The 26,928-nt window shown below is 40.2% G+C and overlaps 1 protein-coding gene across 3 annotated transcripts in view; it reads left to right on the top strand.

Annotated features, from left to right (window-relative positions):
• Nucleotides 1-24,246, top strand: part of KDM5A (lysine demethylase 5A) — a 49,395-nt gene extending 25,149 nt beyond the window's left edge. Inside the window, exons 14-28 of one of the 3 annotated variants that reach the window (XM_075116037.1) lie at nucleotides 325-519; nucleotides 624-805; nucleotides 1,070-1,194; nucleotides 1,430-1,580; nucleotides 3,548-3,665; nucleotides 6,940-7,295; nucleotides 7,796-7,934; nucleotides 8,897-9,076; nucleotides 10,557-10,718; nucleotides 11,746-12,297; nucleotides 12,612-12,755; nucleotides 16,139-16,298; nucleotides 16,576-16,796; nucleotides 18,964-19,374; nucleotides 21,573-24,246. In XM_075116037.1, the coding sequence (XP_074972138.1) occupies nucleotides 325-519; nucleotides 624-805; nucleotides 1,070-1,194; nucleotides 1,430-1,580; nucleotides 3,548-3,665; nucleotides 6,940-7,295; nucleotides 7,796-7,934; nucleotides 8,897-9,076; nucleotides 10,557-10,718; nucleotides 11,746-12,297; nucleotides 12,612-12,755; nucleotides 16,139-16,298; nucleotides 16,576-16,796; nucleotides 18,964-19,374; nucleotides 21,573-21,785 (3,309 nt within the window). In that variant the 3' untranslated portion in view covers nucleotides 21,786-24,246. Of the gene's footprint in view, nucleotides 1-324; nucleotides 520-623; nucleotides 806-1,069; nucleotides 1,195-1,429; nucleotides 1,581-3,547; nucleotides 3,666-6,939; nucleotides 7,296-7,795; nucleotides 7,935-8,896; nucleotides 9,077-10,556; nucleotides 10,719-11,745; nucleotides 12,298-12,611; nucleotides 12,756-14,962; nucleotides 15,039-16,138; nucleotides 16,299-16,575; nucleotides 16,797-18,963; nucleotides 19,375-21,572 lie in introns of those variants that run through there. The other 2 variants (XM_075116045.1, XM_075116053.1) reach the window with 2 other exon arrangements.
• The last annotated feature ends 2,682 nt before the right edge of the window (nucleotides 24,247-26,928 follow it).

Raw genomic sequence — 26,928 nt, forward strand, 5'->3', positions numbered from 1 at the left:
TCTAAGCATAGTAATATCCAGAGGGCAATACATTTGCCGTAGCGTAGACCAGATGACTTCTTTTTGGTGCCAGTTTCTTTCCACTAGAAGTAAAAAGAGCTCTTAAAATTTTGTCTGTAAGTTAGGCACATTAAGGTTATGGCAGATAACTCTCTTTGTCCTCATCTGACATGATTTAAGGTTGTTATAAGTGGTTTTTGTCCTGTAAAATACAACTCTTGGTCTCAGTCTTTTCCCAGGTTTTGTCAAAGGAAATAAATTGGGAGCTAAGAGATCACCTTGAAATGTCTTTTCCCAGAATGATAGATGTCGCGTTTTTTGTAGCTTCCCATTGGACGTCAGTGTGTGAGTCATTACCGAAGGCTAGGACGTCATTGTGTTTTCTCCCATGAAGAGTTGATCTTCAAGATGGCTGCAGATCCAGAGTGCTTGGATGTTGGGTTGGCAGCCATGGTCTGCAAGGAGATGACTCTAATGATAGAGGAAGAGACACGGTTAAGGGAGTCTGTTGTACAGATGGTGAGTAATAAGACAACTCTCTTATTTTGCTTGCAAAAGAACTTTTGCTTCCCCCTCCCCTGGCCTGGATAAGAGCATCTATGATTTTTTTTTTATTTTGTTAGGGAGTGTTGATGTCTGAAGAAGAGGTGTTTGAACTGGTTCCAGATGATGAGCGTCAGTGCACAGCTTGCAGAACCACGTGCTTCTTGTCAGCTCTTACATGTTCCTGTAATCCTGAGCGTCTGGTATGCTTATACCATCCGTCTGATTTATGTCCATGTCCCATGCAGAAGAAGTGTCTAAGGTACACGGGAATTTTTTTCCCCTACTTTTCTTCCATATCCAATAGCTTGAAGAGACCAGTGACCATGTACAACATTTGGCCACGCTTCTCTCTTCCTTTAAGGAGTACTTTTATCCTTTTGGCTTGTTTCTTGGTTCCAAGGCAGCAGCTGTTATACATGTTCTGCCTTTCTGGTCTTGTAGCTGGAAAAACTCAATATAAGCAATGTCCTGGCTTTTGTATGGGCATTAATACTCTTTCTGTGTTTTCCTTCCATATCTCCAGGTACCGATACCCGCTAGAAGACCTTCCTTCTTTGTTATATGGAGTGAAAGTTAGAGCACAGTCTTATGACACTTGGGTCAGTAGAGTTACAGAGGCTCTATCTGCCAACCTCAACCACAAGAAAGGTCAGGCTTCTATCATTCATAGTAGGATGTCCTGAAACTCCTGTATTTGTTCTGTGCTCTCATTTAATGAGAGAAACACTGTGTATTGTTTAGTGGAAAAAAAGTGAGCTATGTAATGCAACTCATCATTGTGCATTTCACATTGAACTAGCCTGTTGGAACCTTGATTGAAGGCCTTTGAAACAGTCTAAAAATGTTTTTTTACATACAAATTATTTATGTACTGTTACTACAGATGTGATTGAGCTGAGAGTAATGTTGGAGGATGCTGAAGACAGGAAATATCCAGAGAATGATCTTTTCCGCAGGCTCAGAGATGCTGTGAAAGAAGCAGAGACCTGTGCTTCAGTAGCACAGCTGCTTCTGAGCAAAAAGCAAAAACACAGGTAGGAGAGGCATTTTTTCAACAGTTTCCATCTGTCAGTTTTGTTACTTGATTGGACCTGGAAATGTAAGAACACTGAGGTCTCGCTGCCTACTAACTTCTTCCACTGTTTCCTGCCCTTAGTGCTGTGACTCTTTGAGAGGTAGGAGAGGCAGACACAGTGACACACAGGGCCAAAAAAGCAGACTTGGTTGGAATGTGTTAAACATACCGTTTTCAGCTGACTTACATATCAAAATTTGAAATCCTTTGGAGAAGTTGTATGTTGAATTGCCGATTAGGTCTGGGTGAGGGAAGCAGTGCTGCAGGGGTTGCATTGCCCTGTTTTTAGCAAAGTTATTTATTTTGGGAGCTCCGAGCTGTTCTTGGTCCTTTGCTGCTTCCTCTTCCTCCCACTGTTGGAGTGTGTCAGCCTTCTCTCAACAGACCTGCCTTCAGTTAATTATTTGGTGGATATCCAGCACTATCACAAGAAACATGAGGTGTAGAAAGATCTGACAACTTTCCATGGTGTTTCTGATCTAAAGCTGAAAGGAATTCCATGGGGCAAAAAAAAAAAAAAGGAGACTTGTATATACGTCTGAGGGCTACTGTATGCTAAGCAGCAGTATGTTACAAAATTGAGGTTTGAGAAAGATTTTGAAACCTCTTTGATGAACAGTGTTAGGAAATTTAAATATAGAGGTCACGTTCAGCTTCTTTAACATTTATGTTCGTATTTAATACGTTGAGAAGGATCGCATTTACATGAAGGATAAGGTTATTAAAAAAAAATTAAAAATGAGTACTCAAACAGAACAATTTGGCAGGGATTAAAGCAGCAGTAAACTCCTGGTCAAATGTAGCAAAAGACAATATTTCATATGCATCTGTTTTTATAAAAACCTGAAAAATAGGTGATGCATAGCTGTGAAGGTGTGTCCAATATTTCAGTCCTGTGTGTCTCAGCTCTGCTGGAAGTTGTGTTTCCATAGGCTGGGAAAGTTGTATCTTTTTGTGCAGCATCTCATGCTGTGGCAGTCCCTGGTTGGACTAGGGACAGAAATGTTTTGGAGAGTGTGCCTGCCCATGGTGGTGTCGCTTGGAGTGCTGCACCCTGCCCGCTCTCACACAGGAGTGCTGCAGCCACCGCTCCTTCTCACTGTTGTCTTGTAGTTAGTCAAACCCTGCAGTGTTCTTTTTTTCTCCATCAGTTTTCCATAGTGTATAATTATATTTGATTATTCATCTAAATTTTACTTTTATAAAATTTAAGTCCATAGGTTAAAAGGTTGAATTTTGTTTTTCTTTAATGTTTCTATAGTAATAAAATACAGATTCATTAGCAGGGAGCTACTCTTCAGTGTTTAAAATCTGTCCTGCTTGTGAAATTGTTGTGCCTGTTAGGGATATGTATACCAAGTGTTTAATTTGTGCAGTGTCACTTTTAAGTCTCTTAATGCGTTCAGTGGGCTTGTGATACTTGCTGTGAGTGATATTTAATGGAAATGTCATTGCAGAACATGTCCTGCTCAGAGGCTGTCTTTTCCTGTTGCAAGGCCAGTTTCAGCAGTTCTCTGGCTACAAAAAAGAGGGCTCTAGAAAATAAGACTTCTTTTCAGGAGCTTGTTGCTGTTACATGAAACTTCTTGTCAGTGCCTGTCATGGCAGTCAACTTCTTGAGCTGCCTAAAGCGAGCTTTTGGGGCTATGTTCTTCGACCTATTTCCAACAAATCCAATGTGAAAGCCATATAGACATTCCTTCCTCTGAAGGGCAGGGTAAATTGTCTTGAAGATACTTAGAGGAATTATATTAAATTTAGTTTTCAAGATTTTTGAGTTCTTGTGGAGTTTGGGTTTCTTGAGTTCTCAAGTGATGGAATTTTTTTGTAACTCCTCAGTAATCTTTAACTGCCTGTCGCTGGGAGTAAATCTGGGGATCGTTTTCTCTCTCACGTAATGTTGTTTAATTATGTCCATTCATACAGCAGACAGAGCCAAGATAGTGGCAGGACACGGACCAAGCTAACCATGGAGGAGCTTAAAGCATTTGTACAGCAGTTGTTTAGCCTGCCCTGTGTTATCAGCCAAGCCCGACAAGTAAAGGTAAGTTTGTATCTGGCCCTCAGATATACCGTAAGTGTCATGCTTTTTGCTTTGTTCTGTTTTGTTTCTGTGTAGGTTTGTTTGGTTTTTTTAAACATATATTACCCGATGTAAAGGATGAAAGGCTTTTTTTTTTTTTAAAGAATTAGTCCTGCACTGGCAGAGATGGATTGAATGGGATATTTAATTTCTAGCTTCTAATATAAAGCAAGTAAATGCTTTGCAGTAACATCTGTGGCCTCAGGAAATGAAGTATAATACTCTGGATACATCTAGCTCAGTGTCTCCCTGCTTTACTGGATAATCTTGCTTTTGTCATTGGAGTTTTGCTGATGACATGTTGCTGTCTGTCTATGATGGAATGGTAACATGTATTTGCTCATTTGCAAGCATGTCTCTAAGTGGGCAATGATGACATTTGCACTTTTACACTAGTGTAGTCATAGCAGCTGAATATGTATGGCTCAATTTGATAGCCCAAGCTACCCGTGAGATGCTCTGAAGTATTCCACCTGGCCTCCATTGCCATTCTGGAAGAATACCGTGGCACTCTTGGCAATCTCAGACAGTGTGGGGTGTTGCATATGGTGGTCAGGCAGCTGAACAGAGCACTTTATTTGACTATGCACACACTTCTTAAGGTGCTTGTTGCAGAGGGTGTGATCAGATGTGGTAGTCTCACTGTAAGTAAATCAAGATAAAAGATCCTCCCCACCTGTCGCTGTCCAGGTGGCCCAGTTTTATTGCTCTGAACCAGTTATTCTTATTCCAGCATCTTTAATGCTGTCTGTAGTGGTGGAATTTCCAGTGAAGTCCTACCCTGTATATGTTTTGTTAGAAACTTCTGAAGGTTATATCGATGTGCTGCTTCAGGGTAGAGGGAAAGCAGTACCACACTGACAATTGCTTAGTGAATACTTTTCAGCCTTGCTTTCCAGGTTACAGCCCCCTTAATCTGTATGCACAGCTTGCATTTCTTGTCCTTCATATATATCTTTGCATCTCTCTTTGAATGAGTCTAGCCTAATAAGTAATCCAGATCATACTGACTCCCCTGGCTGCTATTAGCATTTATCACTCTGGCAGTCTGTATCATAGCAAGTGTTTTCAGCAGTAATCTTAATTTGTTTCTGTGTCACTGATGATGAAATGTTAAATAGCATTTCGCCTACTAACTAACTTCTGGAAAACTCCTTCAAGAAACATCCTTAATAAATAATTTTCACCTTGAGAAATGGTTCTCCATATGTATGTTAACCACTTATTAACCCACATATTCTCTGTTGGTACAATTTTAAGAATGTTCTGTAGTACTAGATTGGTGTCCTAAAATTCTAAACGTTACCATATGTGCAGCTACCCCTAATAACCAAGCACATAATAGTTAGTCTTGTTTGAGAAGGCCTCTTTTCCATAGCTGTTCCCTGGTGTTCGCTATGTCCTCCTTTGCTCACAAAATCTGTATTAACTTTTCCATGGTAGTTCATTGTTGGTATCATGGAGAGACTTTATACTGGACTTTCTTCTTGTCTTTGATATTGGCATGTTGTTGCTGAAAACAGATACCTTCAGAAAACTATAGAACTCCAGGATACAGATTTTCCAGGCCTGGAAGGAATATTCCTAAACGTTCTAAAGAACATTTAGACATAGAACATACATAAAAAACTAAAGAACATCCTTCAGAGATGTTCTCTAATGTGTTTCTCAGCAGCTAATAAGAGTGGAAAGTATATTATCATCCTTGGAGGAAGATTTTACTACACTTCTTTCCAAATACAAACCAGAAATAGTTACTAATATTTATTAATGAAATTTTATCATCATCTATTAATAGACCTATAAGGTTGTTCTCAAAGGAATTCTGTTTCTAGTGTATTTAAAATCTGCTTCTAAGACATAATTCGTAGTTGACAAAGCTGAGAGTATACAATAAACTCTTAAATGTTTTAATTTGTGGTTTTTGTCTATATCTTTTCACCCAGCTAGACTGTCTTATCCCTCCCAGACTTAAGAAACTGGTTCTGTTCAAAGTACTCTGTGCACGTGTATATTCTTGTAGCTTCAACATAATCACTAACCAATAAAATACTGTAATTTTAGTGGTTAAGAACCATAGTCTCTTAGTTTCTGAATGAAGTCAGATAATGATTGTTTATGCCTAAGTACTCACTAACTTTCAGCATGGCATTTGAATGCAATTATCCACTGTAATGAATCGCAAAATAATTGTCATGTGGGATGATGAGTATTTTCTAACACAAAAGGCATTATAATTATTAAACTGTAATACTTTACTGGTGTCACTATAAAGTATTCAGCATAAGTTCCCTAAACTAAAATCCTTATGTGGATTTTGTTCTTTTTTGTAAATGCCTTCTAGTTCCCAGACAGTCATGAAAAGCAGCATCAGACAAAAAGTGCAGTAAGCTAAGGGTTAGGGAATGCAGGTTTTGCTCCTTCTTGTGCCTTCGAGTTGCTATCAGAAATACGTCTTTCTGTAAGAGACACGGGAGTGAATCAATTGAGTGTACTGGTTGAATGTCCTTGAATATATATCCTGCAGAGATTCTTTCCTGTCTGTTTGCTTTCTTTGATTTTTTTCATTGCAGTGCCAAAATATGAGGATGAGGACAACTGCAGCAGTGCAGTTGGATTTCTGTGAAATTGTTTCCTTTCATTAGAGAGTATTTTAATTTCTTTCCTTTTTGAGATAAAATCCAGGTGTGTTTAAGTAGTGGGCCTGGTTTAGGAAATAGTAATTTAAAACCTGACCATTGTTATTTTAATGATCTTTTGGTATTCCTGTTGTTGCACAGCTCTGGCTTGTTATTTTTCCTCAGCATGTTGTGTTCTGTTGTGTATTACCATCATTACTGTAATGCCTCTGACACTATATTGAAAGGATGATTTTGCAGAAGTCCCCTTTCACCCCACTATTTTAAAATTAATGTTGACCAGGCAATGCTTAATATTCTGTTTTGTTGGCAGCTGCAGTTAGTTGGAGTTTTACTATTTTAGGTGCAGAGTTTCATCCACCTAATATGCATAGTGTATGAAACATTGGGCCAAATGAGTTTAGACGGTCTGTTACTAAGTACGTGTCAGACTTGATGGCATGTGATGATCTAGCTGGCAGTGTGTGTGTAGGAGCTCTGACTGATTATGTTGTGATCGCATACAAATTTGCAGCTGACTGATCCCTTAGTCAACTTTGCCTTTTGATTGTATGGGCATTTTTTTCCTAATTGATTTGTACTGTATGTTACTTCAGAATCTGCTTGATGATGTGGAAGAATTTCATGAGCGTGCTCAAGAAGCTATGATGGATGAGGTCCCAGATTCTTCCAAGCTCCAGGAGTTGATAGACATGGGCTCTGGCCTTTATGTAGAACTTCCTGAACTGCCAAGGCTGAAGCAAGAACTGCAGCAGGCACGGTGGCTGGATGAGGTGAGATCCACCCTCTTGGATCCCCAAAGGGTCACCCTAGATGTGATGAAGAAGCTGATTGACTCAGGTGTGGGCTTGGCACCACACCATGCTGTAGAGAAAGCCATGGCTGAGCTGCAGGAGCTACTTACGGTCTCGGAGAGGTGGGAGGAGAAGGCCAAGGTCTGCCTGCAGGCCAGGTGAGTGTTCCTTTGCAAACTGTTCTTATAGGTCACACACTTCAGGGATTCTCAGCCTCTGAGGAGCGTGGTGAAAAGTAGGGGGCTTTGAAGCTGTAGTGCTTTTTTTTACTTCCCAGCAGTTTGCTCAGGAGTTGGATTTGAGGTTGTTGATGAGTTGCGGAAGAGTTGGTTCCCTGTCATGTTGCACAGTGGCAGGAGGCTGTGAATTGCCACTGCCTTTGCTATTCATCCCCCTCAACAAAAAACACTGCTCCACAAGACAGCTTCCTCGATGTTAAGGAGTTCTGATGCTGTGCCCTTTTGAACTTGATTGTGCAAAGTCCATCAGCTTTCTTACCTCTCCTGTTACGTGGTAGCCAGTAGCACCCTCCAACAATAGAGCTGTGATATCCGACGCTGCAGTGAGTGATGAAGTTGCATCACCAGCCTGCCAGATTTATGTCTCTAGTAGACTGGCATTTTGAGAGAAGGCTGGAATTGAGTTTTTCTTACTCTAGACCACGACAAAGTATGATGGCTCTGGAGGGCATCGTGAATGAAGCAAAGAACATCCCTGCTTACCTGCCCAATGTGTTGGCACTGAAAGAAGCTCTGCAGCGGGCTAGAGACTGGACAGCCAAAGTGGAGGCCATTCAGGTAGGGGTTACAGCATGAACTGGAATCTTACGCTTGCATCCTTTTAGTTAGACATGTTCTTTACTACTAGCCCTTCTACCCACAAAGGTGACCTGAAGCGAAACCTTACTATAGCGCTTAATCCTGCTTACTATAGTTCGTGTGCTTGAATTTTTTTGTGCTGCTCCTTTTCCATTGGTTATCCAATTTCTGTTTCCCTTCCTTTTACGCATTTCATGGGGGATATAAAAGCTGGCAAATCCATTATGATACAAATGTAACTCTCAAGGGGCCTTAGTATTGAAACTGTTCTGCACACTGTCACTGAAAATACTTATCTGCAGCGGAAGATGTTCCGCTCGCAAGTTTTAGTTTTGGAGCTGATTATGGCAATGGGGTTTTTGTGGTGGTGTGTTTTTGGTCGTCGTCCCCCATTCTCCCCCCACCCCCAGTGGTGTAAGATGTAATGGCGCTGATGGCTGAAATTTTCTATCTGAAATAGATGAAGTTATGATAGTGTTAGGTCAGTAGTCCTCCCGTTTCTATTGCTCTACCCACATAGCTTGATCCAAAACGGACATGGCTTCTGTGATATCTTTAGGTGTTGATCTCTGGACTGCAACTGCTGTTCCTGTATCAGATATTTGTTGGGAGCTGAAGTGAGAATCCCAATTGGTTTCACATCAGCTCGTGTACAACTCTCAGATACTGTAGCCTGCTGTTAAGCGGGCAGCATTTAGGGCAACCATCTAGAAATGAAATGTTATCTTACTCCATAAGCCAGCTGGCCATGTCAGAATGGCTGTTAAAATAAAAACTGTGAGATAGTTTTAAAAACACCAGTGAGACTGAAACCCTGCCCTCCTTTCCTTTCCTATGGAACTCTCTTTTAGTCAGTGACAAAATAGCATATGGCTTGAAAGTAAGCTGGCCACTGATTTAACGGTGGAATTGTTGGTGTAGAAAAATTTCTTTTACCCCAGAATGGGAGCAACTATGCCTACCTGGAGCAACTGGAGAGCTTGTCTGCCAAAGGCCGCCCAATACCAGTGCGTCTTGATGCCCTGCCACAGCTGGAGTCACAGGTAGCGGCAGCACGTGCCTGGAGAGAGCGCACAGGAAGGACCTTCCTGAAGAAGAACTCAAGCTACAGTCTGTTACAGGTGAGCACTTCTGTGTCAACCTTCAGAAACTGATCTTGACAGCCCTCTGTGGTCTGGAGGGAACAGCTGGTTCAATTATAGTACATTACAGCTCCTTTTGAGAATAGAATAGAATAGAATACTTCAGCTGTTCACAGGTGAGAAGAATGAAAACAGCAAGAAGTCCATGTTGGGCTAGTCTTGTTTTATGTATAGACTACCTCAACTGTTACTTTTGAAGAAACAGATGAAAACTCTCTTTTGGGGAGGGAAAGAAAAGGATTTCTCTTTGTGTAACTAGAAATGTAGGCCTGAAATGGACATAGAAGGTGTCTTTAAGTGATGAATGTAACTTGTTCCACTGCTAAAATTCTAAGAAAATAGATTAGCTATTTTATAACCTGTTTAACTGTAAGAAAAATTGTCAGCTACTGTTTATTTCACTTCAATGAATGTAGTCACTGTCTTTGTTTTAATAAAAATCATTCATGTGTTTGAAGATTATCATATCTACTTGACAGGTTTCCCTTTTCTAGGGGAAACAATTCCAGTTCTTTCAATGCTTTCTTGTAGGCTCTGTTTTTTGTACTTTTATCTTGTTGCTGTTTCTTTTCACTTTTAGTGTGATGTCCAAAACCAGACAGGATCCTCTCACTATGGCTTCCGTAGTGCAACGTGAAGTGCAATAATTACATCAAAGTGCATACTGCTGTTTAATGTTCCCCAATGGGATCTGCCCCTATGGCAACAACATCACACTGATTTCTGTTCAGTTTATGATGCACTCTAGGTCCAAATTTTTTTCTCTGTATTCTTCTGCCTAACTAGTTATTTAATGTGTTCTGGTTTTGCATGTGACTGTGTTCCTAAATTTATCAATTTGAACTTTCCTATATTGACTTTACTTTGCTAGATTTTATATTTAACTATGCCTTTCAACTAATCAAGAGTACTTAAACTGTAATTCTTGTCCTTAAAAGTGCTTTGCAGCCTCTCATGTTTGATATTAAAAGGCTTATAACACATTTTTTAGTTTTGTTTCAGCCACCAAATTGCTGATGTAAATATGAAATCATGGCAGATCTTTAAGACTTGCAACTGATGAAAGTGCTTGAAGCGATTGTTAAACTACTGATATCAGTGTACAGTATTTCAGTTAACTCTATGTTTGATAGCTTAATCTGAATAGATTTTGTAAACTAATCATGCAAACACAGTGGCTTTCAAGTTGACCTGCTACATCACTGTGGTGCTGATTACATTCAAATTCCACATGTATGAAATACTTGTATCCTTTTCTGTTCATTTCTCGTCTTCCTAGCGTTAATTGACAGATATCAAAGGTGTTAGATTGCTGAATATTTTTTGTGCTCTGGTGACTCTCTATTTCCTGTATTAGATGTTCTCATATGTGTCTGAAATTATAACGTTATTCATAAGAACTTTTTTCTGTTCTTGGCATCCTTGGCTCTGACAGTGTAAGTTTTCTTGGTGGTTACAGGTTCTGAGCCCTCGGACTGATATTGGTGTTTACGGGAGCAGTAAAAACAGGCGGAAGAGGGCAAAGGAGTTGATGGAGAAGGAAAAGGAGAAAGATCTTGACTTGGAATCCCTAAGTGAACTGGAGGATGGGCTGGAGGAAGCCAGGGACACTGCAGCTGTGGTAAGGAGCAATGAAAGCTAGCGTCTCCTGTTATGTGGGTTTAATTTGTGTCTAATCTGTGTAGAAGTTGTATGGAAGAACTGATAAATGAATCTCACTGAAACAAATATCTCATAATATGATGTTTGACACAGGAATACAGTTCAGGTTCAATTGAAGTGAAAGTAGAGGGAAGCACAGTTCAGAGTGTAAGTGCTGGTAATTAATGCGTAAGGCTTAAATACTCCCGGGTTAATACCTGTGGCTGCTCATTTAATATTATTAACATTTGTTGAAATATCATTAAAATAATGTGGAATGTGGTGGAGCTTTACCTGAAACAGTACCAAGACATATTTGGTTAGGTTGATTCTGAGGGCAGCCTGTAAGTGCTTGGTCATAGAAACTGGGCTGGGGGGAATGTTATATTTGATTCCTTCTTGTTGGGAGGATATTGGTGCAGCTTGTCAGAAGAATTTGCTGTCATTTGGCTGCCCTTTCTCTGGGAATAAAGAAAATATATGCAGGCTCATTAATGTGGCTTATACACAGTCTGTTTTACCTTAGTATGCTTTGTTATAGTTACCTGAATGGAGACACTGAGGAAATGCAAGTTGCTTCAGGAAGATATGTGGTCACTTAGATGCTCCTGGTGCTGAGTCAACATTGAAACAATGCTCAGCTCAATTGTCTCAGTAGACAGATGGGTGGAACTAATTCTGACTGCTTTCCTGGAGTCAAAACCTGTTCTTCTGGTGGTCTCATGACAGATTTAATTACGAACTCCAGAAACTTTGTAGATATAGAGAAGGTTATCTAAAGTTGATGTAGAGTCTCTTGTCAGAAGGACTCAGGGGAGTACTGAGTAATTGAGGAGGAGGTATTTTAGCTAACGTTTTAATTAGATCACACAATTCCTAAAGTTTGGGCTAGTTTAGCTAGAAAGATCTCTTGATATGTTGGTGTTTTTTTTCTTTTCCTACACTGCTAATAAAATGTAACCTCTCTTAGCCGTGAAGGTCATGAACTGTTGTTTTTCTTTGGGTAGGTGGCTATATTCAAGGAGCGGGAACAGAAGGAGATTGAAGCCATGCATGCTCTCAGGGCAGCCAACCTGGCCAAGATGACAATGGTGGATCGAATCGAAGAAGTCAAATTCTGTATCTGCCGCAAAACAGCTAGTGGATTCATGCTACAGTGTGAGCTGTGCAAAGACTGGTTTCATAGTGGCTGTGTGCCCCTTCCCAAAACAAGTTCTCAGAAGAAGGGCTCTAGTTGGCAGGCCAAAGAAGTGAAGTTTCTGTGTCCACTTTGCATGCGTTCTCGAAGGCCACGGCTTGAGACGATACTGTCTCTGCTGGTGTCCCTGCAGAAGCTGCCTGTACGGCTGCCGGAAGGGGAGGCATTGCAGTGCTTGACAGAACGTGCCATGAGTTGGCAGGACCGAGCGCGGCAGGCTTTGGCCACTGACGAGTTGTCCTCTGCTTTGGCTAAGCTTTCTGTGCTCAGCCAGCGAATGGTGGAGCAGGCAGCACGGGAGAAAACAGAGAAGATAATCAGTGCAGAGCTACAGAAAGCAGCAGCTAACCCAGACCTGCAGGTAGGGATGTGAATACCTTGCACTTTACCGTGCTTGTCCTTCTTCAGTGCGTCTAAATGCCTTACCTTTCTTGGAGAAGCTTTCTAGTCACTATTATTCAAAAACATGGAAGTAAAATCTAATAGTACCTTTTCCTTGGGTATTTCCCTATCCTTCTTCCCATCTTGCTCTAACTAGGCTTTTCTGTGACTGTCCAGGCAGTTATTGTCAGGCCAAAAGAACCACTGTCGTCTTTGTCAGTAACTCTTTAGCTTTTTAAATAGATTTTTCTGGAAATTTTATTGTTTCATTCCCATATTCCATTTTCCTTTTAGGGACACTTGACCAGTTTCCAGCAATCGGCCTTTAACAGAGTGATAGGGAGTGTGTCCTCATCCCCACGGCAGACTTTGGATTACGATGATGAAGAGACAGACTCTGATGAAGACATCAGGGAGACGTATGGCTATGACATAAAGGTAAGTAATCCAGTGTGGCTTGTCTGTGTGGAATTAATCCAGAACACCTGTTTTTCATTAATTCCATTTATTTCGGAGTATTTTTTGTGTCTTAAGCTATCTATGTATATTCTGCCCTGGCTCCCGTTGCAGAAGAGAGGTACTTCTCGATTTTTATCTGAACATCTCAGTTCTAGACTATTGGGAAGTTTTGTAATGTGTTTATTCAAAATTTCCAAATGTCCTATTTGAGTTTCAGAAGGTGCTTTTTAGTGTTAAGGAAAAAGATACACTTCTCAAGGGATTTGTATTTATAATACCATAGAGGATGAACATTGTCTTTATGCCCCATCAGAGATATCATGAATCATAAATATGAGTGTCTATATGGAGAGCTCTTCAACAGTTTTTGATACAGCAGAAAATTAGTCTTTGAAAACTGCATGCCCTATAAGAAGTTTCATGATGCCAGAGCTTCGTTCACATTTTCATACCTTCCTCCTTATTCAGCCCTCATATAAAGGAAGCGCGGGTGTTCAATTTTTGGATGTGTGGAAATATTCAGGACTAGATGTCTGGATTATGTTGCAAAATTAGCGTCTGGATTCAGTTCAGAAATTTTAACTGCAGTTAAATTTTTTAAATATTTTAACTAGAGAAGAGCTGTCTTCAGAAAAGGCAATTGTAGAGATAGCCAAGTGTTTTCAGTGTGATGTATTTCACTTTAGAACTTCTGAAATGTCCTTTTGATATATGTAGAGACAAAAGCAATGCCGCTGTTTCTTCTTGTTCAGTGTTTTCTTTTTAGTGATAGTGTCATGTCTACCTTAAAAGATGCTAACTTAAGACAGTGTGGGCATGTAAATTCTTCTAAGGCAGATCTTCTGGTTTATAAATGGACAGCAAATTTTCCAGGTATGATTTGCCTCAATCTCCTATTTGTAGTATTTTTTCTAAGTAGCTTTATGCAAATAACACATATTTGTCTTAGTCCCATGTGAAATGCTAACGAGTACATTGCAATTGTGTGTTAAAGCTTTTAATTAAATTAGTTTTATATTAAAAAAAAATTTCCACACTGTTCTTTGCATCAGGAGTCATAATAAGGCATTTCTGAAAGCTGTGGCATTTTCTGAGGATGTGATAAAGCATATGTCAAGAGAGATGCCATATGCTCGTCAGGATCTGAGGGTTTTGCAGGATTATAATTTCATTTATTTAATGATTCTGTTGTCATGATTTCAAAATCTGTTGCTTAACCCTTTTAATTTTGATCCGTCACTACATGGAATTGTAAAAACCTAAAAGTAAAAATCCATTGAAGCAAAGGGACCAGAAATGTCTTTTGTTAGGTCAACTAACAATTGGAATAGAAGACAAATTTTCAGCCAACCGAATTCTTCAGGTCTAAACTAGGAGCAGCAAAGATCAAAAGAAATAGCAAAGCTGTTCATAGTTTAATTATTTTTACACTGTTGGCTTTCAAGGGTTGGTTTTTTTCAGTTTATGATCTATAAACTTTTTCCAGTGGAGTCGTGTGTTTAAAAAAAAAAAGTATATAGATCATGATGCATCATATATGAATTTGCTCTTAACTTCTTGTGGACCTTGTAGAAGTAATCCTTGGATCCCTAAGGGTCTTTAGAGTATATTCCAAAAACCATGGTCTCAGACATCTCAAGTAGAACAGTGATTACAAAAACAGATGTGAAAAGGCCTGTTTGATTCTATTGTGCTCCTAATTAAAACATGATTCTTGCCAGCAAATATTTGATTGAGTGCAATAGCTTGACTTGTTTTAAGATTTGTTCCAAGCAGACAGATTCACTGGTCAAACTTTAAATTTTCTTCACCTTTAATTGCTTTCATTTTTGTCTCTTGTATTTTTTTCCTTGTGCCTTTGCACCTGTGTTGCCTATGGCCACCAAATGGCGATACCTTTTTATTAGTTTCCCTGTTGGCCCTGAACATTCTTCAATGTAGCATAATATGATATCCAGAACAAGATGTTGTACAAGATACAACCATTACTATATAGGGAGAAATATGTTCCTCTTTCTGAATGTATTTATTCTACCTTTTCATCTGGGCAATTTAAATCTGAAGTTTCCACCTCTAGTTCTGTACTGAAATCATTAGTGTGCACTACACTTCCTTTTAAACATGTAACTGAAAGCCAAAGAGAGATTACAATTCTTAAACTCCCTTTTTATGTCATAAAATGACAGTGTCTGGGTGGTACAATTTCCTGAGTTGGCCATTTTGGGACCCACACAGCTAATCTTCAGGTAAATATTGTCAATAACTGCTCTACAGCCTTTCTCTTCCTTTAAGCCAGTTTCTTGCTTTTTATTGTTTTCTGAAAGATTTCAGTCTTACACAGCATGCCAAGTATGTTTAACCTATGTTAACATAGGTTGGCCAGTGTGTTGGCCAGTTTCATCACAAATGTGATGGGGTAGCTAATCTCTGGAAAGTGCTGTGGAGATAGACAGCTGTTTGAGGAGATTATCCTTACTAATTTCACCTGCAGGGGTAAGTAAGAAGAGGGAGAAGTTAGTACTAGAGGGCATCAGGGAATCTACGCAGATGGGCTTGTGCCTTATCTGGATTCTCTGCCTAATGTAATGCTTACTCAAACAAAGCTTCTCCCACTGCCAAGAGACTCCTGATCTCTATTGTGTTAATGGATCTACCTGCACCTGAAGGCATGCATCCCATTTCAGTGTGTGATGTATCTAAAAAGTCAGTTATCCATCCTACACAATGCATTTTGAGCTAAGCACAAGCCAATGCCATCATTATTCTGTTCATGGAAATATTCGCAACAGCCTCAAGTATTACAGCCCTCTCCCTTTCCGTGTTTGCTCCTATCTTAAAATGGTTTGACTGCCATAAAAGTCACAATCCCAAGGCACTGTCTTGATTGTTTGCCATTGTGTTAATATTTGTCGCTGTGCTGGAGCACCCTGTTTTTTCCTCACCTGTAAGATCTTTAATTGTTTATTTCTGTAGTAAACATTACTTACTCAGCATACTCCTGCTTTACTAAAGATACCAGTCTTTACAGTCTTGCAGTTAAATTTTTCAAGCAAAAGAAACTCTGTAGGCAAAGAGTAAACCTCTTCATTATGTTGACTTCAGAAGACCATACTTGAGGGACTGCTGTGTGAGGAAACTTGTCAAGTGTTTCTCTTGCACTAACTATAAATCTGTTGCTGTGTTCATCCACTATTTAAGTAGGGCTGTAACTTGTACCTTTTGCACATGGTCTTGGTGTCTCTGGTGGGGTGCTTCAAATTAGGGTTTTAGGAACAGCAGACTGGTCAGTCTTAGTAGAATTTACTTAGAAGTAGGTATCTTCTGAATCCAGATGTTGCATATTTTCTGTGGGTCTTTTTCAGGACAATGCCAGTGTAAAATCTTCTAGCAGCTTGGAGCCCAATTTGTTTTGTGATGAGGAAATCCCCATTAAATCAGAGGAAGTGGTGACACACATGTGGACTGCTCCCTCATTCTGTGCTGAACATGCGTATTCATCTGCTTCTAAAAGCTGCTCTCAAGGTATTTGCTTTTGTATCCATTGAGATAAAATTGAAGAGAAGCTGGGATGAGCAGTCAGTAAGGAGGGGAACTGCTCTGTGCTGCTTGTAGAGGGTATGTTGCCTGTAAGAAGGTACAGTAGAGATATATTGCAGTTGGTTTCATGATGTCTGATATATATACCTGTGTCAATGTTTTTTGCTTGGGATTGTCTCCCTCCTTAGATTGTTGTTGGAAAAAGTATGTCATTTCTTTTGGTTTTGATCTCTTCTACTATGACTTGCCTCCTGTCTGAAAGGTTCTAGCACTCCAAGGAAGCAGCCTCGCAAGAGTCCACTGGTACCTCGCAGTTTGGAGCCCCCTGTATTGGAGCTGTCACCTGGAGCAAAAGCTCAGCTAGAAGATCTAATGATGATAGGAGATCTATTAGAGGTGTCACTGGATGAGACTCAGCACATCTGGCGGATTTTACAAGCTACTCATCCACCCTCTGAGGACAGGTTCCTTCATGTCATGGAGGTATGGAACTTGAAGAAATATTCTGGTATGGGAAAAAACCCACCACATAATTTTTCTAAATATAACCTTGGGTAGTTGAGTGCTTAGTTACTTGATGTGTTTGGATTTCAGCCGGGGAGTAGTAGATTCTAGAAAAGAGCAGAACAAGAGATCCAAAAAGTCAGTTCTTGATCACTCATGCTATAGCACTGTCATCCACAATTAACCATATTTAGAACAGTTTTCTCAGGCAGTTCCATATGCAAACCTTAATTTAGAAAACATGAGGTTAGGGAAGGAAATGCTGTTCCTGGTTATGCTTGGAATCAGAACTGATCTGCAAAAGAGCTACAAGAAACATTTAGGAAGATGGAAACTCTACACTTTGCTTGTAGAACGTAATACTTGTCTAACATGATACTTGTATGTTGCTGAACTTTTGTTATTACTGGGGAAAGAACACTTTTATTAAAAAAACATGGTTTGGTAACGCACCTAACAAGATTCCTATTCTTCCCCAGAATAACATAGGCATAGCAACTTTTTTATTAATATACTGTGAAGATGTGCTGATCACTTTGCTCAGCTGACAATGATCGAGGCAGGTTTATCTGCTGAATCTGAGGTCTAGTCCAAATCACTCAGCCTCATTCATGCAGTGGGCAAGGGATGTGTGCTGGAAGAGAAGGTGAATTCTTGTTTGAGCTGTACTGGAACCCATTCTTTATCATTTGTCAGCTGAAGTTAGAGGTCAGTTTGACCATGTGTAGTTATGGAGTGTATGATTGGTTTTTGGGTTACTGAACTACCGAGGAAATACATTGAAGACTGTTCTTTCTTGACTTTTTGGTAGTATACAGTAATAAGATGGAAGGTTACATGCTGTGAACAGTGAGGTTAGATGAGAATATTAATCAGGTGTCTGATTTTTCTGAGTGCCATCCGTATACACTGGATAAGTCAAGTGTTGCCAAGCTGCCATAACTTAAGACAGTAGTATAAAGCAGATCGTGCCTCCAAAGAAGTACTGCTTTACCATGTTTTGACCCAAGTACTTCACTTCACTGTTTTTGGCATGGAACTAATAGAAGAACAGACAGCAAATAGCAATTTATAAATAGAATGCCAGACAGTTATATTAAGTTAAACGTAGCTTTTTTTGGGGGGGAGGGGGATAATAATAATAATAATAATGATGATGATGTGTAAGAGGTGCGTGTGTGTGTTACAACATTTTCTGGTTAACCCTGATGAATACTTGCTTGACCAGAACTACTCATTTTGAATTTAATACCTTCCTATGTCTATTTGCGTGCAAAATAGGTAACCTTTTATAAAATAATTTTCAGAGCATTTTTTTTTGGGTGGCGTAGCTATATTAAGTACAGTAATCAGTCTTTTACTGGCTTATAGTATGCCCTTAATCTATTAACAATTATTAAGGTTAAAGTATATATAGCTGGTTTTACTGAAATTGAGTCAGTCCTGTTTGTACAAAGGAGCTATACATGTGAATCTTTCAGATATAAATAGGACTTGTCACTGTGGGTGCTACCTGCAGTGACAGAGTTTGCCAATTCTAAACCTTGTTTCTGATCTGAATCTGCTGTTTAAGATTTGTTAATGATATCAGGATATTTACAATGTGTGCCAGTTTGGAAGCTATTCAAATAATGGATGTGTTACTTTCTTCTCTTGCTTGAGTTGATGATACATTTTGAGAGTTCACCGATTGCTCTTCCTTAATCTCCAGAATAGCAATTGCTTTCTCTCAAAAATAATTACAAGGAAGACTGACCTAGGATGAAAAATAAGCAAGAGCATCTAACAAATGATTAATCTTCTCAACTTCTATTAAAAAGCAATGTGAGAAGGGAGTTGTAATTACTGCTATTCTGCCTTCTTACCCTTGCTGATCCTTTACTTTTTCCGCTGGATGTTTTTTGATTCGTTGTAGTTTGACACCACGTTGTAGTTGATACCACTTAGTATTTTTTTTTCTAATATGGTGAAAAGAAAGTTGAGTCCCTTTTTGTTTAGGATTTGTAATGGTATGTTGTTGAATAGGTTTCTTCATACCATGTCAGAGTAATGGTGGAGGTAAGTACATCTCTTAAACCACAGGTTTATAGTACATGGATATCTGCATTTGGAAAAAAAAAATAATCTTTTCACTCTTTTTGTGAAGGATGACAGCATGGATGAGAAACCACTGAAAATGAGAGGGAGAGATTCTTCTGAGAGGAAGCGGAAACGAAAGCTGGAGAGAGCAGAGCAGTTTTTCGGAGATATGAAGCAAAAATCCAAAGAGCTGAAAAAACTGGAAAAGCCCAAGAAGAAGAAGCTAAAACTCACTATGGATAAGACAAAAGAACTAAACAAGCTGGCAAAGAAACTGGCTAAGGAAGAAGAACGGAAAAAGAAGCGAGATAAAGCAGTTGTCACAAAAGTGGAACTAGCAAAGGAGAGCACAGAGAAAAAACGAGAAAAGAAGGTTCTAGATATTCCATCTAAGTATGACTGGTCAGGAGCAGAAGAGTCAGATGATGAGAACGCTGTCTGTGCTGCACAAAACTGCCAGAGGCCCTGCAAGGACAAAGTGAGTTTTTCCTTAGTTCCGTCATAGGCAATTCCATGTGAAGTCAAAAAGACCAGTACAATTTAATAATTAGGTTGAACAGCATGAGCAACAGAAGTGGTGTGATTGGAAATGAGAGAGGATTGAGTAGCACTTGGGTAGATACACAGATGTAATAGTTAAAACTATAGAACTTCCTTATTCTCTTAGGTATTTTAAAACAGGAGAAGATGATGAAAAGTTAGAATCTGGCAAAAGGTACTCAGTGTTGGTTGGGAAGTTTAACCTCTCTAAGCTGTGTGATTTTTTTGCTGGCTATGTGCAGCATGCATTGTCTGATTCAAAGGCTTCATTCTTTGACTCAGCTAGAAATGTTCCTGACTTCAGTGTGTTTCTGAGCAGAAGTGGGATGTGCAGTGTTCCTAAATGAAGTAAGCTTTTCATATTTCATACAGTCTGTGAGCAATGACGCTGCAGACTGAGGGATCTGCAAATTGCGGTGCTTTACTTTTCTTGCTGGAGATAAAGAATCAGTGATTTTAGACCTGATTGGACTGTTAAAAAAGAAACTTGATCTGCTTCTCTCTGATACTGCCTGTCCTGATTGTCAGCTTTTAACAGTGACTGATCAAAAAAATTTCTTTTTAGAATGTTTTTTCCTGCTTTTTAGAAAGAAGAAAAAAAACCTGCTCCGAATAATAGCTGAGATTGACATTATACTGCACTGGCTTGCACAAGAGATAGTAGGAACAAAGACCAATATCAAGAACTTCTTGTTTCAGAAAATTGAAATATGGAATTCAAGTGTTCATTTGAACACTTAAAAAGATCAGTTAAAAGACCAGTTTTGAAGTCTTAAACTTAGACCAAGGTTAAAAATCACACTCAGTCACTCAAAAGATGATAGTCTTTGTACCACTGTTCTCTTTATTTCACAGATAATAATTAGCTTATATTAGTACATTTTTACAGACATTGAGATTACAAGAGGGAGGAGTGCGCCTTAAAGTTCATATTATAAAGAAGGTTGTACTAGATCTGTCAAACTTTCATAAATGAAACGGAGTAAAATTCCTGATTGCATAATCAAAGCTTTTAATGGAATGACTGCGTTTCCATAAGGTTGGGCATGTGTTTGTACATTCAACAGGTAGATGTCATACAAGTGAAAAATGGTGGATACAGGAGTATAATTGCTGAAGCTGCAGCCTTTAGTGTCCATTACTGGTCACTTTTAAAAATCTGTTCAGCTGTAGTTTTCCTACAAACTAAAGTAAAATCTTGGGCTGATAACTTTTCTTCATTTGGGATAGGTTGCCACTACTGTTACTTTTCTAATATGTTTTTATTTTTACATTCCTCTGTAAGGTGAAGCAGAACTACAGCAGGAACAATTTCTATAGCTGTACCAGTGTATGCCATTAAAATGAAGAATCTATGTTCCTTATTGTGCAGATCTCAGTTTCTGCCCACTGACTCAAATCAGTGTGTACTTTTACTCAGAATTACAGAAATCTAGTAATTAATCTTTTTTCCTTCCTAAGTTTCAGATCAGTTTTTATGCCTTTTTTCCTAATTGTTCTATAGCAAGTTCAACTCAAAGCTTGAAATACTTTAGCTTAAACGTTCTGACACCTTGGAGTTACAGTTTGTGTACATTTTTTGGCATTTGGTGACCAGCTGTACACCCAATATCTACCTGGTAGAAAAGTATTAAAGCTGCTGGTGTCGTGTGGCTTTTTTTAGCCAAAAGCAGTAATCAAGTTGTCCCGTTTTCTGTAATTTTTGAATTGCAAAAGCTACCATTTGATATGCAGTGTAAGGGGATATATATATATGATTTAGGATGTGTATTTGTAGCCTCTCATTTATGCTGAAGTCACTGTCCCTGAGTATGCTCCTATTTTAAATGTGTTCTATCATACCTGCCTCTCATTAGAGGAGAGCCAAGTGTCATCTTCCTCAGTAGCAGCAGTGTGTGTTTGTGTTGTGATGGTCTAAGGATGCAAGAGGGGCAAAGTTTCTTGGAAGGGTGTTAGTTTTTATTAAACTGGAGCAGCTTGTTTAAACAAGCTCTTTGGGCACAAATGAATGCCCTGTAAGCTTTTGTGTTCTCGGTGTATCAGGTGGGTTTAACAGAAGGTATTTTCTTCATAGAAACTATGCCTGTCTGTCTTTCCTTCTAATGTGCTATGTGTTGATGATCTGATCTCTTGCAGGTTGACTGGGTGCAGTGTGACGGCGGCTGCGATGAGTGGTTTCATCAAATTTGTGTTGGGGTCTCTCCAGAAATGGCTGAGAATGAGGATTACATCTGTATAAACTGTGCGAAGAAGCCAATGCAGGGACCAAGTAGCCCTGCTCATGCACCACCTCCTCCTTTCTTACTGAGCTACAAACTACCAATGGAAGATCTTAAGGAGGCAAGTTAGCAACTACTCGATGCCTAGAACTTGTTGGGAAATGGACCACTGAAACCCTACAGAAAGAGAGGGTTTGAAGCTAATGTAGCCACTGAGCTTCACTTCCAAGGATGTACAGACCTGCAGCAGAGTTGGTCCCTTCCTTACAGCTGGCTTCCTTCATACAATGGGGACGTCAAGGCACAGTGGTACCAACTCATCTATGCAGACACCACCTGAGTAGGAGCTCCAGCCAGTGTTTTTTGACTTGAATATTTCCATCTTTGAGTGTGGCTGTTGCTCTTAGAGACTGAGCAAACCCAAGGCTGTTAGATTAGACACTTCAGGGTGTTAGAAGTACATGTTGGCAGTGGAGCTGGCCTGGAACTGGTGGGCATAGGCTGGAGCTTTTAGGCCTACCAGGTTACCCTAAGGAGGTGACTTTGGAAGTTATCTTTTGCCTCCCCATGCCAACCCAGTGAGTAGGGCAATGTCTTGGGAGAGTTAAGTTGCCTCCATATCCAGGCAGCTAACACTACACTATAAGGATGGGAGCAAGTGGATGAATTTCTTTTAATTTCTCTTTTGTAGCTGAAGGGCAGAGGAGCTCATGATCTCAGAAATCAGCAAAGGTTCTGTTTACCAAAAAAGAAACCCAACTCTACTCCACTAGGCAAAATTTTTTCCCTAGTGGGGAACAGCTGATCTTCCTGCCCTGAGGAGGGCCAGAAAACATTGACGAAGATGTCTAGCTAGACCAGAGCTTGGGAAAAGCAGAGCGCTTCTCTTGCACGGGGGTGCCCTCTCCTGTTCTAGGCTTTGCTTAGAATTCTGCACTCCTGCACATTAAAGTTGCTCACGCAGGATGGAGCTGGCAAGGAGGTACAGCACCCAGGGCACCAGCTTCTGTGATCTGTACCCAGGGATGGGAAGGAAAGAAGACAGCCCACTTACCTCAGAGGTCACACTGACATGTGCTTCTGTGAAAAGTTTCACTCACAACTATTTCCAGTATCACCAGGCTACGGGCATGGCCTCAAGCGATACCAGCAAGCAGTCTGCAGATACTGTTCGCAGTGCAAATCCCCCTCCCTGCTGGCTTTGCTGGATGTGTACCAGTGTACAATCAGCAACAGTTCTTGTTTGAAGGTGCCCCTGGCTTTGCCAGAGGACCAGAGGGCTTGGGGTCATCCTGGGTGACAGTTGTTTTAGTAAATCCATTTTTAAAGAAGGACTTGTTTTTACTTTTTTCTAAATGTCTCAGACTACTGACTTGTTCTATAAATAGATTATTTTTCTTTGATTTTTTTATACTTACCACTGTTAACCAGCAGCACAGACAGAGGTTCACAAAGCAAAAACCTGCCCGTGGGCTCGGGTTTTTTTACTCCATTCCTTCCTTGTAGTACAAGGAATTAGCAGTTACCTTCCCCATTCTAGCCTGACCAGCTGCCTGTGTTTAAATAGGTAAATACATTTCATGTGCTACCTTTGTGTTTGGGTTTGTTCCTATTAGTGGGGCATCTGGGCCTTAACGACTCCAGTGGATGCTGGCTTTATGTATGTGAATGTCTGAAGCCAGCCACTGGGCTGTCTTGTCCCCCTCTCCACTCGCTCCCTATTGTGTTTCCATTCTTCTGCAGTTCTAGGAGTGTTGTAAGTAGTGTCCAGTCTTACTAGGAGCTGGATTGGGATTTAAAGAAATATTGACAAAAACAAGAGTGTTCTGTCTTGACTGTTCTGTGTCCCTTCTCTTGTTCTCTAATACCTGGAAGTTTATTTATCTGGCAGAATTATTCATCCAAAAAAAATTCAGCTCAGGTAGACGAACTTATCAGTTTGTTTGTGCCTGCTACCTGGAAAGAGGAAGGTGTGCAAAAGAAAAAGAACTAAGACAGAGGGCAGAAGATACAGGGTCTTGGGAGCTTAGAGTGCAAATTGGGCACAGACTTCTAATTCCTGCTCCTTAAAGACTAAGATGGTGTTGAAAGCAAAAGCAAGCTGTGGTTAAGCATGTGGCTGAACAGGCACCGTAGCAAACTTAAGAGTATTATTTGTTTACTTTATTTATGAAGGAGTCTATGCTATAGCTAGACGTACCCTCTTTTTGCCTTCAGTTACAGTTTTTTCTTCTCAATGTACGCTGAGTTTCGGTCAACTGGTTTAAACAGATGTTACTTTCCTTCAAGCTTTAACGGATGGTACTACATAAATGTTTCCCTATATGGAGTGGATAGACTATCTGTCACAGATGTTTAATCGTTCCAGAAGTAGACTAGTACAAGATTTCTTAAAGAATCCCAGTGTTCTGTATTCTTTCCTGACTCCTAGAATCCGTGACACAGCAGGGAAAATATGGTTAGCATATCCTGTTATCCACTGAGCATATCCTCTTAACCATTCCTACATTCTCTGTTGCGATAAAGTCGTTGTTATGTGTAAATACCATCAACTGGAAAAGTGATCTTTTAGTAAATCTACGTTGAATGTTCCTGTTTTCTCTGAGTAGAAGGGGTGGTGGAGAATGTTAACAGTAACACTAGTTAAAATGAGAAGGAAACAAACAGCTATATGATGGAATGGTCAATCATTCTGCTTGTAACAAGCATAGAAAGGAGTAAACAACAAAGAAATGTGCAAATAATGTGCGAAAGGTCGCATTTTTAGTAGCTGTTTTTTTGTATTATTACATGGAGAGGCTCTTTATTACACTGTTGAAAGGAGGTTGCCACACTTTCTAGTTATGGATATCTCATCTACTTTCAGGTAAGGTGTTCATAAACTGAAGATCATTTTTAGCTTTACATCTTATTGTTCAAGCTTATTTTTTAAGAGCATAATTGCTCTCAAAGGATCGCTGATAGTGTGACCTTACAAATAAATGTTAACTTTTTGGAAAATCTGTAGATATGTAGTTAGTAGTTGAAAAACCTGAAGCTACAGCTGTGGTGTTGCCTCCAGATTGTAGGGTTTTGAATTTTTATAAAAACATATGCGAAGAAGCAAGCCAAAGAAATAATTTTCTTAGGCGTCTGCTACAGCTGTAGGAGAAATATCTTGTACTTTGGGGACAAAATTTCAGTATACACAAAATCTTAGCTCATGTATCTAGAAAGGTACATAGAAACACAGAATGGTGGGGGTTGGAAGGGACCTCTGGAGATCATCTTGTCCAACCCCCCTGCTTGAGCAGGCACACCTAGAGCAGGGGGCACAGGACCACGTCCAGGTGGATTTTGAATGTCTCTGGGGAAGGAGACTCCACAACCTCTCTGGGCAGCCTGTTCCACTGCTCTGTCACCCTCAATATCTTAAAGCTATATTCTACAAAGTATATCAGCCACTGTTTGTGTTATTTCTCTTCATGTATCTGACACAAAAGGTCAAAGAAATGACCCAAGCTGTTAAAAGGAACTAAAAATGGCTAGGACTTGAGTTGTGTATCTTATCCAAACCATGTGGTTTCAAGCTTTTTTTCTTATAAAGATCCAGGGCCTGGAATTGGGCAGCTTTATTTGCATAGAGATAAACATCACTCCTGAACTTCAGTACCATTACTTCTAAGATTCATGCTTTTGACAGATCATCTGTACGTGAATGCTTGTGCAGCCTGGACTATTTGATAATGAGGGCTTAAGGTAAAATTGATGGTGATACGAAAATTATCTTCAGTGATTGGAATACAGTCACACACCACAAGACAAACAGATGTCTCTGTGTTTTGTTAGCCATATGGTGAAGCTTGCATTGATCTTTCCAGTTTTTAGAATTGTAATTTAGGTTGGGGGTGCTTCTGGAAGTCATCTGGGTTAACTTCCTGACCAAAGCAGGGCTGACTTTGAAAGTAGTCCAGTTTTTGAAGGCTGAGTCCAATCACATTTTGAGTATTTCCAGAGATGGGCATTCGACAGCCTCTGGCTTCCCGTTCTGTTTTTGTAGCATCTTTAATGCAAATTGTCTGTTGTACAGACAGATATTCACTTGCTGTAGTTTGCCTGTTGCCTCTTGAAGAGTCTGGCTCCATATTTTCTGTCACCATCCATTAGGTAGTTGAAGACTGCAGGTCCTGCAGCCTTAATTTCCAAGCTGAACAAATCCAGCTCAGCCTCCCTTGAGGCCTGTCATGTTCTGCAGCCTTCTAACAATCTTGGTGTCCTCAGCTGGACTTGTTTCAGGTTTGTCAGTATCTGGTTTTGTACCAAACCTGGATATTTTACCCCTGATGCAGGTTACAAGTGTTGAATACAGGGGAAAAAAATAACTTACTTTAACCTGTTGGCCGTGGTTTTACTGTGCAGCCTGGTACAGGGTTGGCCTTTGTAGCTGCAAGGGGACACACTGCTGGCTTCTATCTAATGCGTCCGCTGTTAGCCCCAGCTCCCTTGATTTATTATATCTTGGGTGCAGGACTGATGAACTTAACAAATTTTCCATCAGCACATCACTCCAGCCAATCAAGATCCAACTGAATGGGAGCCCTCTCCCATGTTCTGGGTTGTCCTGCTCCCATCTTCCCCACCATCATTCAGCTTGGTGTCATCTGCAGACTTGATGAGGGCGTGCTCTACCCCATCACACAGGTAGGTAAGACATAAAACCAGTATTGTCTCCAGTACCAACCCCTGAGGTACTCCACTTGCAGCTGGCCACCTCCTAGATTTCAAATCATTGTTTACAAAAGTGTGAGCACAGCTGTCCACCCCGTCTTTCACCCCCATTGTAGGTTGTCCATCCACTCTGCAAGTGTGCTTTTGCTGTAAGTCGGGGTGAACAACCACTCTCTCCCTGCATCCACAAGACTCGTCACAGGTGGCAACCAGGTTGGGTTACCACTATAGTGGTGGTTGTTGCTGGTCATTTTATCCCTCATGGGCCTGGATGTGGCGTTAAGGAGGATTTGCTCCCTAATCTTCCCAGGCACCACAGTGAGGCTTGCTGCCCTGTAGTTGCCTGCATCCTCCTCATTTCCTCCTCTTCATTGCATGGGAGTGATGTGCAGAAGGGTTCATCACAGTCCATCATGAAAATGATCCTCCACACAGACATTTTCCTAGGCTTTGGTCTTTTTTGTGGCATATAAGATTTGAACTAAAGAACCCAACCTCTTTGAATTGCTGTTTGTAAAATGCATGGAAAACCAAATGGTAGAACCAAGGTGCTTCGAGCGCTGCTC

The sequence above is a fragment of the Phalacrocorax aristotelis genome, chromosome 1 (assembly GCF_949628215.1).
Source record: "Phalacrocorax aristotelis chromosome 1, bGulAri2.1, whole genome shotgun sequence".
NCBI lineage: Eukaryota > Metazoa > Chordata > Aves > Suliformes > Phalacrocoracidae > Phalacrocorax > Phalacrocorax aristotelis.